The 17,011-nt window shown below is 36.5% G+C and overlaps 2 protein-coding genes across 2 annotated transcripts; one reads left to right on the plus strand and one right to left on the minus strand.

Annotated features, from left to right (window-relative positions):
- Positions 1-612: 612 nt before the first annotated feature.
- LOC7474057 (short-chain dehydrogenase TIC 32, chloroplastic) lies at positions 613-4,320 on the plus strand. Its single transcript, XM_002321891.4, has 8 exons — positions 613-998; positions 1,801-2,032; positions 2,171-2,250; positions 2,350-2,503; positions 3,231-3,309; positions 3,556-3,658; positions 3,766-3,812; positions 3,961-4,320. The coding sequence occupies exons 1-8, from the start codon at positions 893-895 to the stop codon at positions 4,117-4,119; spliced, it is 960 nt and encodes a 319-aa protein (XP_002321927.1). The 5' UTR covers positions 613-892; the 3' UTR covers positions 4,120-4,320.
- Positions 4,321-5,603: 1,283 nt separating this feature from the next.
- On the minus strand, positions 5,604-13,349 carry LOC7454524 (mitogen-activated protein kinase kinase kinase YODA). The gene is made up of 12 exons (XM_002322446.4): positions 13,069-13,349; positions 11,503-12,330; positions 10,671-11,408; positions 10,285-10,372; positions 10,081-10,143; positions 9,615-9,775; positions 9,404-9,479; positions 9,046-9,105; positions 8,849-8,956; positions 8,419-8,658; positions 7,026-7,117; positions 5,604-6,945 (listed from the first exon to the last, which is right to left on the minus strand). Exons 2-12 carry the CDS (start codon positions 12,066-12,068, stop codon positions 6,429-6,431), a joined length of 2,709 nt encoding a protein of 902 aa, XP_002322482.1. The 5' UTR covers positions 12,069-12,330; positions 13,069-13,349; the 3' UTR covers positions 5,604-6,428.
- Between the last annotated feature and the right edge of the window lie 3,662 nt (positions 13,350-17,011).

Below are 17,011 nucleotides of genomic sequence, written 5' to 3' on the forward strand. Positions count from 1 at the left end.
ATCAGCTCTCAAATATCAAAATAATATTTATTTATTTTTACCTAATTTCACATGCCTTGCCCATGAATGTTAAGATTAGTACTAGAATTAGAAGAATTCATTAGCATGTTGACATTAATGTCTATGCCAAATTACACTTATTTTCATATTAGTTTAAAATCGAATTTTTTTTTTATGATTTAAGTTGACATACCATGTGTGTTAAGGTTTGAGTTTTTTTTAACGAGAAGCTTTAATGAATTAAAATTAAATATTTTTTGGATGCAGGGAGAGGTTCTTCTTCTATCTTTTATGAACAAGCCAGCCTATTGATCATTGATGCGTGCGTGCGTGCGTGCATGTTCAAATATGCAAGGTATTTTTCCAATAAGATTTGATTAATTTCGAGGAAAATTTAATCTTTCGATGGATCATGCAAAATGTAGCTTTCTCTTTGCTTTTCCTGCTGCAGATTACATCGTATGTGCCTTTTTTTTTTTTTTTTTATTCAGTGGGGTTGGAAGGCTAAAACTTTTTAATGGATTGGTTTTGATCTTGATGGGTTCTAGAGTACATTATACATATTTAGAAATACAAATGGGCATAGAGATGGATGCATGGTTGTAACTCGTAACTCCCAGCCAAAAATGGTGCCCCAATAACATCCTAATTACCCTGACAGATTAATTAAATTGCCAATTTAAGTAGAAACGACAGCGTACGGAAGTGGCGGTTTTCGTGGTGCCAAATAAAGGATGGTGGCTGGCTTGGCGGTTGGCAGTTGGCAGCAGCGTGACCATGGACTTTTTATCTCTTTGCTCCACCACAGCACTAGTCATTAGTCAAGAAAGATTGATGCTGTCCTGTCATTGTATACTCTGCCACTTAGCTGAGTTTAGGTCATCTAACCATCATGTGGTTGTTTAACAGGAAAGGATCATCTGGGTTCTCTTCGTCTTCCACGGCTGAGGAAGTCACTCATGGGGTCGATGCCTCTGGCCTCACTGCCATTGTTACAGGTCTTACATACTCTTTTCTGTTTGAATTATGACTGTCTTGTCTTGTACTTATGGATGCAAAAAGAATAAGGGATAGATTGGTTCTTATCTGAATTTATTAGGTTTAGTACGTCCAGAGTCCATTTTGATAGATGAAAGAGACGGTAATTTAATAAACTAACAAATGTCTCCATGTTTGACAGGCCTTTCCATCTTTCTATGGTTATACATAGGATCTCTTAGTGATACATTGCCATCTTAATTATAGCTCTCAAGTTTTACTTCTCTTCTATGCTGTCCCGTTTGTGATTAATGATGTTAATTCATGTAGCACTTGGTGCAAATTTGGGGTGATTTTTGAAAATTTCAATAAGATTTATTAGGATGAAATTGCGGTAAAGGTTTGTGCTTCTGTAGATATTCAGGAATCATGATTATATCTTACGGAATTCAGATTCCATCTTGTGCCCTTTAGTTGTGGTATTTGTATGGTGAGACAATACCCAAAAAGCCTCAGTTATTTGCAAGTTCATTTCATTTGCTAGTATATAATGCTAGAACTGATAGCATCTGAGGGATAATTGACAGGGTTTTAGGATCTAGTTCTTCACAATTCTATGAAATGAATACGCTTGCACGTCTTTGGAAAGATTACAAAACCTTTATTGCGGAGAATGTAAATCTATCTACATGCTTTATGATTAATGGGTATATTCTATAGCTTCTTATTGTTGACTGCAAGTATTGCACAGATTTTCTTGTGTTCAAGACATTCAATAATTTGTATTTGCACTATGAACTGACAAGCATCCTCTGATTTTAGGAGCATCTAGTGGTATTGGCACTGAGACCGCACGAGTTCTTGCATTGCGTGGTGTCCATGTTATTATGGGGGTCAGGAATATGGCTGCTGGAAGAGATGTCAAAGAAGCAATAGTTAAGGAAATACCCTCGGCCAAAGTTGATGCCATGGAATTGGACCTAAGTTCTCTGGCATCTGTGAGGAATTTTGCATCGGATTTCAATTCCTCTGGTCATCCATTGAACCTCTTAATGTAAGGAAAAATAAAGAATCCTAATGATTGAACGATATGGCCTGTGTTCATGCATGCATAGCTTTCATAGTGTAGCATGAGCCTTCTCAATTTACTGAATTATAGAAAAATGAATTATTTTATCTTCTTTATTGTAAGTAACAATGCAGGAATCATGGCGCCACCATTCATGCTCTCCAAAGACAACATGGAGCTACAGTTTGCAACAAATTACCTGGGTACTAATATTATTATTTTTTATAGAAAAATCTCAATTTAATTATTTCTTATCCAAAAAACGAGTGGACTAAGTCATTTTCTCTTAATACTTTCCACAGGACATTTTCTTTTGGCTAATCTTTTGTTGGATACCATGAAGAAAACAGCACTTGAAAGTAACAGAGAAGGAAGAATTATAAATGTTTCCTCAGAGTTTCACCGTTACCCATATCCTGAAGGGATTCGTTTTGATAAAATCAATGATCAGTCAGGGTAACACTATAATCACTCAGAATTGCATTAATTTCTAATCTTGAAAGCATACTAGTCAGCAAACAGGATTACAGTGTCCATAATTTGATATACTTATTTTTAAACATGCCTACTCCCAGGATATTGGCAGTTGCATTTTAGGTCTTTCAATTTTCTGAAGAAACAACATATTTTATATTTATTATGCTTAAATGATGAAATAAATCTTATGTCTTAAAGTGAAATCTGAACCTGCAGAACAAAGTTGATGAAATAAAGATAATTGTCTTAGTGCTATGCATGGAGAATATATGCATGTCATACTTCGACCTGTCTTTAGTTTTTTAAACTATTGTGCATGCTTCATATGATTTAGCTGAAGGCCTTTCAAATCCCCATGATTTGTGATTGAACATTTTATCAGTAAACATGAATACTTAATAGCTAATAGCTTATCATATGTCAGTTTTTAGGCAGTTTTGTGTGTTTGTATGATGTGATTCACAAGACATAATTGTTAAATGTAGTATGACTTTTTTTTATTGAAATAACCTTTATAAAACATCTCAGTTTCTTCCAGTATCATGTGTAAGCTCTTAAATCATGAAACTCTATAGGCATTCTCAACATGCATTGAATTTGATGCATGCTATTCAGTATGTTTGATTTGTTACTTGATATAATCTTGCTATTTAATATCGATCTCGAATGGAGGATTTTAATTTTGTCTATGATTGCTCTTGTAAAGGTATAAAAAATTCCAGGCATATGGCCAGTCCAAGCTTGCTAATGTGCTGCATGCTAATGAACTCATGAGACGATTCAAGGTATCTGGTCTTCTTTTTGATAACAGGGTCACAGGAAGTACTTGATGCTGACAAGAGAAAGTCGATACATTCTTTTATGGACACGGACAAACATTTTTTTTTAGCCACAATAAGATTCGAACCATTCTTTTCTGGAAAAAATAAAACCTCTAACTGCTTGTAGATGATAACCTACACTATATCTGTGCATGGATAGATATGACGTTAAGGGTAATCAGTTATAATGTTGGTTGTTTTGATAATCAGGAGGATGGAGTAAACATTACTGCAAATTCACTGCATCCTGGAGTAATCGCCACCAATCTTTTCCGTCATAATACAAGTCTTGCCGATGACAATCCCATAAGAGGTTTCACATTTTGACTATGTTATCTTTTGGGTCCTACTTCTCTGCATTGAGTCCTAAATTCAAGAGCAAAATAGCTTCTTAACTTTAGTTCTTTTGATTTAATTCAGTCTTCCTTGAGTCGGCTGCCAGGCTTGTTCTAAAAAATGTCCAGCAGGTGAGCTAGCTGCCTTCCATAATAAAACTTCTGATAGCACTTAGTTTGTTTACAAAGTTCCCTAAACTAAATACCTTTATTGCATAAAAGCCTACTAATTCTTCGTTTCCTTTCACATTTCATTTTTTTTTCTTGAATTTGATTGCAGGGTGCTGCAACAACGTGCTATGTGGCATTGAATCCACAAGTAAAGGGCGCAAGTGGTGAATATTTTTCAGGTTGTAATTTGACCAAAGCATCCTCAATGGCTAAAGATGCTGAGTTAGCGAAGAAACTTTGGGATTTCAGCATGAATTTGGTTGAATAAATGATGCATACAAGTTTCTATATTTCCAAAATAATGTATTATATTTGAGAGGGATTCTTGTATCTGAAAAAGATGAGGGTATATTTTATTTGCCATATGGTCTTTGATATCAATGTTTTATTATGACCATGCACTTGAGGAATACTACTTTCTCAAGAAGAAGAATTTTAAGGAATGCCATTTGTATTTCATTTTGGAAAAGGAATCAGTCCTGACATGCCCTCCTCTTTCCTTCCCTTCAAACTCTTAACTGTACAAAGCTGAAAATTATCAGACATGATCTCAGCAACTAACCTTAATGAGCTTGCATGCATTGAGATCATTGGTTGAACTAAATTGGCTTCATGGGCAGACCTAGTTTCCATGGACTGGACTGGGCCCCTTGCTTTAGCTCGTAACAGAAAGGAAATGGATAGACCATCACTGTCCACTGACCTTTGGAGAGTACAACCACAAAGAAAGGGCGACTGCAGAAGATGTGGGAATGATAAGAGAGAGAAAAATTGAGCAAAAAAGGAGCATCTGGGTTCTCAGCTTCTTCCACAGCTGCAAAAGTTACACAAGGGATTGATGGCTCTGGTCTCACTGTGTTAGGAACTCTCTAATTTGAGAAGAAAGTAACAGAAGAAGTAAAGAGACTTGCAGTGTAATGCAAAAACTGGATTTTCTTATTGCTTGACCATCACAATTACTTTATTTATACAATCCTTTCTCCTCTTTCCAACCATTAACTAACTTCTAATTGAATTCTAACTGCTAACTAACTCCTTGCCAACTAACTCATTGCCACGTGTGATTCCCTTCTAACTGCTAACTGCTGCTTCCTGTTACTGGTACTGCTGGCTGCGGTTTTTGTAAACAAGGTTGCTTACTTCTTTCAATCTTTGCTCCTGACAATTAATCCAAGTCTTGTAACACACTGCCATTATCACTGGTCAAGTTTTTTTTTCCTCCCAAAAATAAGTGATCTTTTGAAAGCATAAGCATTGGTGAAAAGTTCTTTATCTGATGACCATTGATGTTATTCTGCTGCAAGAGCATCAAGTGGGATTGGAGCAGAAACAGAACGTTTATGTAGTCATGGGGAGTGAGGAATATGGTAGCCAGCAGGGAGGTGCAGGAAGCCATGGACCAAGGAAATCCTGCTGCAAAAGTTGATGCCATGGAATTGTTTTTAAGCACAATGACATCAGTTAAGAAATTTGCAGCAGACTTTTAAGTCCTTGAATCTTCCCTTAAACCTTCTCATGTAAGTTAATTGGATAACAGGAAAAATGAATGATGGACTTTAATTTTGACTACTATTTTCATTTTGCTTACGTTGAGCAGCTTTTATTGTTTTTACTTCGTGACAAATCTTTACCGAATGCAGATATACATTTGGTAGTAACAACGCAGGAATCATGGCAACACCATTCATGCTTTCTCAAGACAAACATAAACTTCAATTCGCTACATCATTTGAATGGCTTCGCAACTCATGATAAGTCGAAAGGCACATGATACCTTATTATTCAGTAAATTGATGAGAACTAGAAAATACAGAAATCGCTGGATTAGATTCTTTTCAGTTACTAGTGGTAATGTACATACAAGTAAATCAGTTTGAACGACAACAGTTAATCTGCCCCAGCATAAACCATTGCACGAAACAGATAAGCACAGGCTCGTCAAATCCACATCTGCTTGGTAAACAAATTTCTAATCCCGGTTCAGTTCATCTTCTGTACAGCCGTTTCAGACCCAGAAAAGTAATAATCGTACTTGCTACCTTAATCTTTGTTTTTCTTCTATACCATGATCTAAAAGAATATACAGTTCTCAATGCCATGAATAATTTCCTTACTAAAGGAACTGCCATACAATGGATCATCAGAGGCCACACCGTGCAGGGGGGGGATGTATCCCTATCTTAATTCAGTCAAGTGCTAGAAAGATTTCCGCTCTTCGGTTCGTGCAAGTTCGCAAGTCATGTCACCACAAAATGCCCACATGAGCGAGTTTCTTAGTCTAGTTAGCAAGCTCCATTTCAGTGCATCTAAAGATCCGACCAGAGTGAGTACTGTCAAATACCTTAACATGCTTGTCATGCATGGATCCAAATGCATAAGCTTGGAACTACACTGACCAGTCTGCCCCCAGCCACTTCATCACCTTAAACCTTATTCCACATTTCCTACCCCTTGTTGAACATGCCAGTTTTCCTCAGCTGTTAATGTCATGAATAAAAAATCATATAGAACCAAAATGACCATCTCAAAACCTTGAAAGCTTGCTTTGATCCGTCAGTCCACAAACAATTTATTAGATTATATACCTCCAGTTCGACTGGGTAAAGGAGAGTTGGGACTTAGATCCAGGGATGGTTTCATTTTCACATGATCCCTCAAAAGCTGCCGAGACACTCGATCAGCCAACACTGATTGTCCATCATAAGGTTCCCCTTGAGTAGGCCTTCCAAGCTGCTTTCCTATGAGATCATTTTCACATGGAACCAGCTCTGAGAAGATGGGAGAACCTGGCTGCATTCCTCGAAAAAGATCAGGACTGGAATCATGATAAGCCAAGCCATTGACATATATACCATTTGAGTGATTTTGCATGTTTCCAAAACCCTCTTGGAAGTGAACTGAATGCTTCAAGTGATTAAAAGGTATAGCACCAGTGCAACCTGTCAGAGGTGTGGATGAGCCAGAAGTGGTCCGTGGGCTAGCTATGGGTGAAGGAGACATTCTTCCATTCAGATGTTGTGGCGACCTTGAATGCAAAAGAGGGCTTCCAATGGGAGAAACAGGGCATGATATGTTCCTTGGAATGTGTAAATCACTACAGATTTTGGGAATTGAAATCAGACAATAAGATGATGATTTCAGTAATGGTAGTGATATTGTGTGAGAGATAGATACCTGGTATGTAGACCAGTTTTTGAAACTCTAGATGAATGAACTGCAAGCCTCTCTGAATCCAAGGTGGGAAAATTTCTTGCATGATTAATGCCCTGAAAAATGATCAATAAAACGCAGCAACACTTAACATAGCTGGTATCCAAGAGAGGAATGATGCAATAGACACGAAAAACTGCTTGTTTGAGATCTCAGAGTAGCAGCATCAAAATATGTTAACCAACAAACCAGTCAAAAGTTGCTAAATCTTCTTAGCCCAGGAACAGTACTACCTACACAGGATTTCATGCAAACCTAAATCAAGGCACTTACAAAGAGACTAGCACTACATGAAAACACGCAAACATCGAGACTGTTACTACACTCTACAAGCAAGATGTATTGCCACGACATGTACCTCAGCCTTTCATCACAGATTTTAGGAGAGCCCGACTAATCCTTCTCTCATAAATGGAACTATTTCTACAGTCTTTCAAGCAGTCATTTGCTCCTTCCAGGTGTTGCTATCTTACAACATTAAGAGCACTTTAGTAGCTGTCATGAAGCATTAGTGAACTTCCTATACATTCACCAATTTGTTCCAAAGTTGCTGATTGGTTCAGAAATCCAAATTTAAATGGAAAAAAACAATTATCAAAAACTCCACCCAGATATTCTTCTATAAGTCATGTTCTGTGATACTTAACCTTTACATGCATCTCCAGGTCATCAAATAACCAATTCATCTCCATGAACTCTTTCAACAAATCTTTACTGCACATAACAAGGCAATCTAACTTATTACAAAAACATCTTATGGTTTTCGTCCTGCTCCTGCCTTTGATGACAGATCTAAAGGTGTCTCCCATGTCATACTTCTAACAAAAGCAGAAGAATATGGGTTGTGTAACCTTCAACCCCAGACACACATTGGCTTATCAACTTCTCTAACAGGAGAGAAATCCAATGGTGTCTCTCACATACATACTAACAAAACAGAAAAATATAGGTTATTGTTTATACAGCCTCCCATCCAGTGCGTGCATCCTCTTTGCTACACATTCTGCTTGTATCCTTACCAGTGCAAACTTCTTTCCACAAATTCAGAGAAAGCACTCTATACCAGACTGTAAAACTATTGTGACAAAAAAAAAAAAGATGACAAGTCCCACAAATAACCAAACTTCTTTCTTTCCCTAATTTTTGTCAGGCATCATTACAAATTCATACATTTATCATGGCATCAAAGGACTACAAAAAATGCATTTCAGCACCATATCAGATATAAATTTAACATGATGCCTTTCCTAATTAAAACAAACAGAAAATACTAAAGGAAAGAAATAAAGTTCAACATCATGGCATGTGAAACTTGACCTCAGTAGAAATGAAAGGACAACATGAAAAAAGGAAATACCAGAATTTTAACTCCATTTGAAACCCCAGGGGGTGGATCTGTAGGATCAAGGCACAGAATAGGTCTTTCCAAAGGCGCAGCTAATTTTACAAAAGGATGCTCTAAAAGCTGGGAAGCTGTAGGACGATGTACTGGATTGCGTTGCAAACATTGCCTAACAAAGTCCTTCCCTTCATCCGAGAGGTCCTCTGGAATTTCTGGGAGATCCTTGCTATTTCCAATTTTAAACATGGCAGCAACCTTAAGCCCGCAAAACGAAGACATCAGACAATGAGAAGAAAAAACATAATCAGATACCTGTGAAATCTTTATAAATGAGAACCGTGTGTCAAGATACATCAGAATAATTGACACAGGTATCCTTGGATCAACTAAAATATTTAGCTTTTAGACAACATAACATTTAAATATCATCATATATAGGAATTACCCCTTCAAACTGGCTCCAAGGTGGTTTTGTAGTAGCCATCTCCAAAACAGTGCATCCAAGACTCCATATATCCACAGCAAGATTACAGCCATTTGAGTTCTTTATAACCTGTGCAAACAATGAAAATGAGGGTTTAATATAATATGGAGAACACCATATGATAAGGAAAGAAAGATCGAGCAAGAAAAGACTCTGACCTCAGGGGCCATCCAATAAGGGCTTCCCTTGAATGATAGTGGACATGACTGTCCGGTGATCTGCAAAACAGAGATTAGGTCAGTTGGGCAAGCAGGATATGACCATATGAGGGGTGGCAGTAAAAGTAGTCAGCAGCACGTAAAACTTTTTTTCACCAAGTGCATGCCCCAAATGATATAAACTTAATAAATCAGTCTTCACAAGGTAATTTTTCTTGCTGGTAAAGGATTACAAGAGCTGCCAAGTTGTCATATGCACCATTCAACTAACTCCATATCCCTAGATATACATAAATCAGCTCCTGTTCGGACTGAAATTTATCTCATTTTGGAGCAAAAACTAAATGCCCACACTTACATGTTTTGCCATGCCAAAATCAGCTAATTTAACACGACCATTCGGATCTACAAGTATGTTTGCTCCTTTGATATCTCTGAAGAGACAAGATATTCATCAAAATAATAAATGAATAAATAAAGAAGGAAAGGCAAGAGAATATTAACAATGTTTAAGTTGAGAAAACAAATTGTTATAATTTAGAAGATCAAACAAAGGCAAGTCCACTCACCTATGGACAGTGCTTTTAGAATGCAAAAATGCAAGTCCTGACAAGATTTGCTGGGTATAACTGCGAATAACTAGCTCGCCCAACTGGCCATACTCCTGGAGAAGTTTATATATGGACCCGCCAGATACATACTCCAAGTATATATAAAGTCGGTCACCAACCTGTTCAAAAAATCATCAATTGTTGATTCAAATTGCAAATTGCACACAATGCAGTAACACTACATGCCGACTTATTGCACTATGGAGTTAAATAAGTCAAAACTCAAAGTGACCAGAAACTTAGTTTCTAGAGCACCACTATCAGGCTTTATGATCACTGGCTGTCATTCTAATCCTTACATAAAAGGACTGATTCTAATAGCCAAAGATTATGGTATAATAACGCAAGATTCAATATAAATATCAAGGGATTAAATTCAATAGCACCTGCATGCAAAAGATAAAGAATGGCGCATGAGACATACCGTCTCAGATCCATAGTACTGCACAATGTTTGGGTGCTGAAAGCGGCTTAAAAGAGAAATTTCCTGTCAAAAGACTGAAAGTAAGAACTTCTTCCAAAGTTATTTAAAGGTTAAATAATAATAACAATAAAAAAACTGTCGGCAAGTAACAAACTTTATTTTGTTGTCACAGGAAACTTCATTGTTAATGCGTAATCAACTTACCTGCATCAACTGCTTAGCACTTTCTTTTGACTTGGCATCATCTGAAAACAATGTCACCTCCTTCATTGCACACATTTCACCACTTTCACTGAGCGATTGTAAAGGTAAAATCAGAAATAATTTCACAAACATTAGGAAACTAAGGAATAGTTTAAAATGTCATTCAATCAAAAAGTGGATCCAGTCATGTAAATTTTCATGAGAAAGAAGCCACAAAATAATAATTAACTTAACTGATTGAAGTCATCTTTCCAAGTTAAAATTGAAGTCAGGATAGCAATTACATAATTGTAGATCATAGACAGTTGAGTATTATGCATCAAAGGCATTTACATGCAATATTGTTAAATCAAACAAATTCAAGCATCTGCTTTTGGGGCTTATACCTGTTAAATCCAAGATAGACATGTCCAAATGTGCCTCTACCTAGCAGCTTTCCTTTTTTCCAGCGAGATCCAGGGCTTGTTGGGTTCTCTGCCCTTCCTGGACTTCGTGGCACAGAAGGAGATGCTGCTGCCGAGTTTGAATGAGAAAAGGGAGAGGGGCTGGAAACTGTTACAGGAGGGAGGGGTAGCCGGTGACTTTGTTGTTTCCCATCATCTGGCCAGCTTGTCTGGGACTCGATTGTCCCTCCTGCTCTAGGATGAATTGGAGTAACAGCACCGCTCTGGACTCTGGAGCTGGGGCCAGGACTGGTCATTCTAGGACTAGGTATTGGAGAACATTCAGGGCTACCCCTGCTTTGTTGCCAGAATAATTGTCCTGACATATCCCCTCCCATTGAATTATGTCCAGAATTGTAACCTGAACCAGGGCTGGAGCAGTGGCCAGATCCTAGTAAATTGACGTCTGGGTATGGCTTCCCAGCCCAGAAAGCGGAGTTTATGACTTGCTCAGCGCCAAATGCTCTCATAGGACTTCTGGAAGGACTTGACATGTAGCTGTCTGGAGCACTGCAGAAAGAACCATGTTTTGGAACCTGTAGATTCGGCACATGACTGCTTATAGGTCTCCGTTTAGGTGATGTTGGGGAGGTATGATTACCAAAAGAAAGGTTAGCTGGTTTCTTTGCCTCTCTTGAGTTCACTTGGCTGACGGTAGCACAGTGATCCTTGACCATTGCACTTCAGTGGAAAATGCAGTTCATTTGCATGAGTTAAATGAGGTAGCAGAGAACCCACAAATAATGAACATTTAACAAAAATTACACAGGCTTACCTGGAAGGGCTGCTAGCAATAGTTCTGGTCCCAAGGTCATAGTCAGTTGCCAGAGGACTACGATGACTTGAGTCAGCAGGATCTTCACTATCAGTGGAGCTCTCACTGAAAACTGAAGTAGTGGCCAAATCCCCATCTAAATCTGTTGGATTCGACTTATTGCGCATGCATCCAGGTCTTGGGAGAGGCAAAAACAATGATGACTTTGCACCCTTTTGCAATCTTGGTTTTGTTGATATACCAATTCCAGAGTCTGTACGCCCCACACTTGCAGGGTGCACACCAGGAAGGGGAAGTGGTTGGGCATGGGGCCTCTCAGCAAAACTTTGACACCTAGAAACATGTTTTGATGAAGGTGATGGTGATGGTGATCTTGATTCTGCTCGAGATTGAGATCCCCTCTCTGAGATAGTGTCACTGCAGCGTCTTCGAGAACCTCCAGGTCTACCATTTAGCTTACCATCAGATGGACTCTTAAATCTTCTGTGTAATGTATCAATAAAACTTTCCTTGTTTGCTTTCTTCTTCACTTCTTTAGATGATGACTTTCCCCACCATGAAGGCATCTTTTTCTCAATTTTTCTGTTGGTTTTGAAGAATCACTATGCAAATTTTTCCTAAGCTATTCCATACTGATATCAAACATTCAACATAGCATCTCTGTATGAAGTTTCGAACCACATGAACACCCTAGAATGCTTGATGTCTTAGAAAGTTCGAGTCCTTCGTTCAACAACGAAGTTCACTGCAGGAGTTGCATGAAAATTGCAGCTAACATTCCAGGAGGGAAGTTTTGAGTGATATCGTAAACTTTCAGAGATTATAAACCTGCAGGCATAAATTGAAAGGTCCATCTTCAATTCTCTCAAGAAACTGAACATCTTCAAAAATAACAGAAATTAACCAAAACTATAAAATTTACAAGAGCTAAACCACTAACACTGTCTCAGAAACTTAATTGCAATAACACATTTGCATGAAGAAGAATACATATGATTTCATCTTTTTAATTCTAATCACGCATTTGTATGAGCCAACGAGTGTTCGAGTACAAAATGGTCTTTTGGAAACACTAGTAAGAAGTCCAAAAACCCATTATTGACTGGTTTTTAGGTTTAACAAACAGCTTCAAGTCTAATTCCAGGAATATCCATTTGACTTCAATAATGGAAAGAAACATCAAATGTAATTTTCCAAGAAAAAGAAACACTCCATTCCAATACTTATAAATCTAAATACAGGAACTGACAAAACCCAAATCCTTTGATATCTCTAACACAATTATTAATCTCAGATTTTACTCTCTCTTTTTTTTACAACTATAAAAAGAGTGAGCACAAAGTGGGTTCCTTCGCTCAGTTTCTTTCACATTCTCTTCATTCACGCCTATTTTCTCAGGAACCAAACAGACACTAAAGACCTCAAATTGCTAAAAAGAAGAAAACTTTACCAAACAGATCTAAACTTTTGAAAAACAAACATGACGCGAACAACAAACACCGAAACCAAATCCATTTCCTTCAAAATATCAGTAAAAAAAAAATGGGGCATAAGAAAAACCCTTACTTTTCCATATGCTCGATGAAGCATCGAAGCTGAAGTAGAGGTAGATGAAGTGATTGATTAGAACAACAAATCTTCCAAGTTTGAACTCTGAAGAGTGAAAGAAGCAAAATTAAAAGAGACCCAATAAAAATCTGAATCTAAGAAATGAGAAAATGAGAGAAAGATTTCGAATTTGAGAGGTAGTGACTAGTACAAAAGAGATCGCGTTAGATAGAGAGAGATTTTGATAGGAATATAGAGAGAGAACAGAAAGACTGTCTGAACTATGACATGAACTTTGTATTTGCGTTGATATTTACCATATTAATAATTTAATAAAATAAAATATAATACAACAGTGCTGCTGCTGCGGTTATTATTTATTTATTTATTTACTATTATTATTATTATTATTATTATTATTATGTGGAATTGTTGGTTTTTTATTCTTTTTGTGCAAGTTTTACTTGTAGCAGGGAAATTCTATGATGAGCTTGGAAACTTACTTCCTTCTAGTGTTCTTTTATGCTTGATTTTGTCTTTACATCATGGATTAGCAAAGATTATAGAACATAATTAAATTGTGATTTATTGTTTATTTAAAATCATGGAATTTTATGTTTGAGATTCGGTTCAAATGATAAATGTGCTTACTAATTATTATTTTAAATTTGAACCAAAGAAAAACCTGTGAGGCAAATATTTTATTATTGTTGGTGTTGATATACCAACTTGAATATAAATTACATATACAATGTAGGTTTAATATATTAAAGAGTAATATAAATTATATATTTTTGTGTTGAGATAATTATTTGATGTAGTATTAAAGATAAACTTGTACAAGTTTCAAGTTTTAAATGGCCTTCACATGAAAATCATGTTAGAGAATAATATAAATTATATTTTAGAATTTTACCTAATAATTAGATAATAATTTAAATTATATCTTGAGATTTAAAGATTAGATACTAAATAAAGTTAATTTTCGAGGTTGGAATTGCAAAGGAGGTTGGGTGGCGAATCCCATGAATGAATTATAAAGAAAATTAACTGGAGAATGATTTAATATTGATAGATGAAAATAGATTCTGAGAATAACATGAAGGATAAAAGAATATAAAGATGCATTCATGTGTGTGGTTTCTTTTTCTTTTTCTTTTTGGACGGTTTGAGATATCATGGAAGCTGTTAGGAGCCCACAATTAATATGCACTCCCAATGACTGATCCAAATTGACTTGTAGCTAGCAAATCAGTTGTTGACTGCATTAATGGAATAAAATGGAAGGAGCGGCGGCGGCGGCGGCATCATCATCATCATCATCTACAAACAACACATGGGAGATCGATGGAGAGAGGACGGCATGGAATGAATTAAGGGGAGGGAGATTATGTACGTGCCTGCCTAATTAACCCGAGGCATCAGCCTTGCAAGTGCCTAATTAAGTGACAAAAACACAAGCATATGTGCCTAATTAAAACATGCATGTGTTTTCTTTTCTTGCCAAAACACAACCATGAGGTAATTAAGGGAGGAGGAATTAATTCATCTTCTTTTTTTTTTGTTTAACATGGGTATCCGGGTCAGCTTGCGCGTACTTCGACTAATCCCACAAGTCCTGAAATTAATAACCATGTAAGCCTCCAGTTCTATCATATGAATTAATTCATCTCTTTCTCTTACAACATGTTGTCGGATAAAAAGTCAAGTCGCGTGCACAGTGCTCTTCTCCATGGGGGCTTATGCCTCGGGTTTAATTTCTTGCCAAAAATGTCAAACATTTCACCCTTTTGACAATCTTTCTCATTAATTAATAATTAAATATCCATTTGCCTTCTCTATTGGAAACCTCAGAGCTCACGTGGGCTTCGAATAATATACTTAAAAAAAAAAAAAAAAGTCAAAAGATATGTTACTGATACCAGGCCATGCAAAAATCCATACTTTTCGGGAAAAACATAAATACGCCTCCAAGTCAAAAGGTTAGGGAAAAACAAACCTCGCGATGCATTCAAAAATCTACAAAATATTATCTTTTCAGAAATTAAAATATTATATATGTGCACAATCTGTTGGGTATGATAGCTCTTTGACACACTTGTCATCACGGCTGTAAATTTTTCTTAAAAAAAACTGCAGGCTATTTTCTAAAAACAATTCAAAGTATAAATAAAAAAAAGCTCATGTAAATAAACTAATAATTATTCATGTAAGTAAAAAAATTCGTAACAATAATCAAAAGATAAACTGAAAAAATTAAGAAATGAAAGTAGGTTAAAATATTTAATATCATAATACAGCTTATTTACCTGGTTGTGTTTAATAAATTTATTTATGAAAATCAATATATAACAAAAATCAATACACACGTAAAATTTATTAAATAAAATAAAAGAAAAAAATTTCATGCAAGACTGCATGTATTAAAAATTTTGTAAAAAAGTAAAATTGCAACTACCTCTTCTCTCTCCTCCACCCAAAAAAAGAAAAATGAAGTTATGTATCAAAATGCATTTTAAAAAAAAATTATAGGGACCGATCACGCAATATCTAAAAAAGATGAGGAACGAAAATGAAATTTTGAAATAAATTTCAAAGTTGTCACCTATGTTACCAATATTTTTAATTTCAGTTCCTTGTCTTTTAATTCAACCCTCACCCCCAAAAAAATAAGCAATTGGGTTTCAATTTGGGCTCAAAATGGCTCAATTGTGCAAATAAAAAGTTCGATGATCAAATTAAAATTTTTAAAAAATCTCACTATTACAATCCACAATGAAATGTGAGAGGGGTAACATATATATATATATATATATATATATATATATATATGACACACATCTCAATTTATCTTGCAAAATCATTTATATGTATCCTTAGGATCTTGTTAGACAGATCTTGAGTTGTTTAGGGATTTATTACCTAAATATCTTATCTTATTTGGCTTTGAATAATTCTATAAAAGCTAGGTTGTTACAAATCACAAGTTGTTCAACTATCCAGCCTCCAACAGTAATCCATACGAACTACTAGTGAAAAATATTCTAAATCTCTATTTATAAGAGAGAGATTGCTATGCCTAAAGTGCGATCTATTCTGTGATTTATGTATAGTTTTTAAACCCGACCCGGTGGTCGACCCGGTCTAATGATCGGGTCACGGGTCAGATGGGTTGACCCGGGTCAACAAAAAAAACACTTTCACCAACTCCTCACAAATGCCCCCGATTAAAAACCCAACAAAAACACCAATAAAGAAAATCCAATTCCAATTCCAAAAACCCAGCAAACACAAACCCATTTCCACAAATTTTCCATGAATCCCACCACCAAAAACACAAAAAAAATTGATTGAGAAAAGGAAAAGGAGGCTTTATTGCTGATATTAGCCCTCCAATTTCACTTGTTTTTCCCATATTTTTTTTACTGTGTAGAGAAAGAGAAAGAGGAGGGTTTAGGAATGGGATTTACATAGAGAGGGAGAGGGACTTAGTGAAAGGTATAGGTTAGCTTTAGAGCCTAGGACGGCTTCCATGTAATTGATAAAGCAAGTGGATCAACTTGCAACTTTGAATGAGCCTCTAAGTCTACCTTTGACAAGTAAGCCTTCTCCTCTAAGTCTCTTCGCTTTCCATGGTTGCCCATTGGAAACCATCCTCAAGATCCATAATCCATAGATGGAGCCAGAAGGAAGAGATGATCCGACTTCGTTCTTTATCTTCTTTTCTCTTTGGTAGTGGAGAGAGGTCAGGAGTATAACTCCCGCTTTGAAGTGAAGGGATGGGAATTGAATTCTTTCTTTCCATAGCTCGTTCTATAGATTGCTATGAAAGGCGTCTGACGTCTGTTAATCGATTGTTGAGGCATTCTTTCTTATACTAGTTCGGCTGGGTCTCAGCCGAGTTTACCCGGGTCGGCCGGGTTCCGGGTCGACCCGCCGAGTCGACCGGGTTTCGTCGGGC

This window comes from Populus trichocarpa, chromosome 15, assembly GCF_000002775.5.
Source record: "Populus trichocarpa isolate Nisqually-1 chromosome 15, P.trichocarpa_v4.1, whole genome shotgun sequence".
In the NCBI taxonomy this organism is placed as follows: Eukaryota; Viridiplantae; Streptophyta; class Magnoliopsida; order Malpighiales; family Salicaceae; genus Populus; species Populus trichocarpa.

What these genes read in the sequence shown, in the direction of transcription:
- LOC7474057 (XM_002321891.4), top strand. Translation starts at nt 893, where the DNA reads ATGTGGTTGTTTAACAGGAAAGGATCATCTGGGTTCTCTTCGTCTTCC. An exon ending in CATCCATTGAACCTCTTAAT is followed by an intron (nt 2,033 to 2,170) that starts GTAAGGAAAAAT and finishes CTTTATTGTAAG; the next exon opens with TAACAATGCAGGAATCATGG. An exon ending in TTCTAAAAAATGTCCAGCAG is followed by an intron (nt 3,813 to 3,960) that starts GTGAGCTAGCTG and finishes ATTTGATTGCAG; the next exon opens with GGTGCTGCAACAACGTGCTA.
- LOC7454524 (XM_002322446.4), bottom strand. Translation starts at nt 12,068, where the DNA reads ATGCCTTCATGGTGGGGAAAGTCATCATCTAAAGAAGTGAAGAAGAAA. An exon ending in ATTGCTAGCAGCCCTTCCAG is followed by an intron (nt 11,409 to 11,502) that starts GTAAGCCTGTGT and finishes TTTCCACTGAAG; the next exon opens with TGCAATGGTCAAGGATCACT. An exon ending in AGTACTATGGATCTGAGACG is followed by an intron (nt 9,776 to 10,080) that starts GTATGTCTCATG and finishes TTTTTTGAACAG; the next exon opens with GTTGGTGACCGACTTTATAT.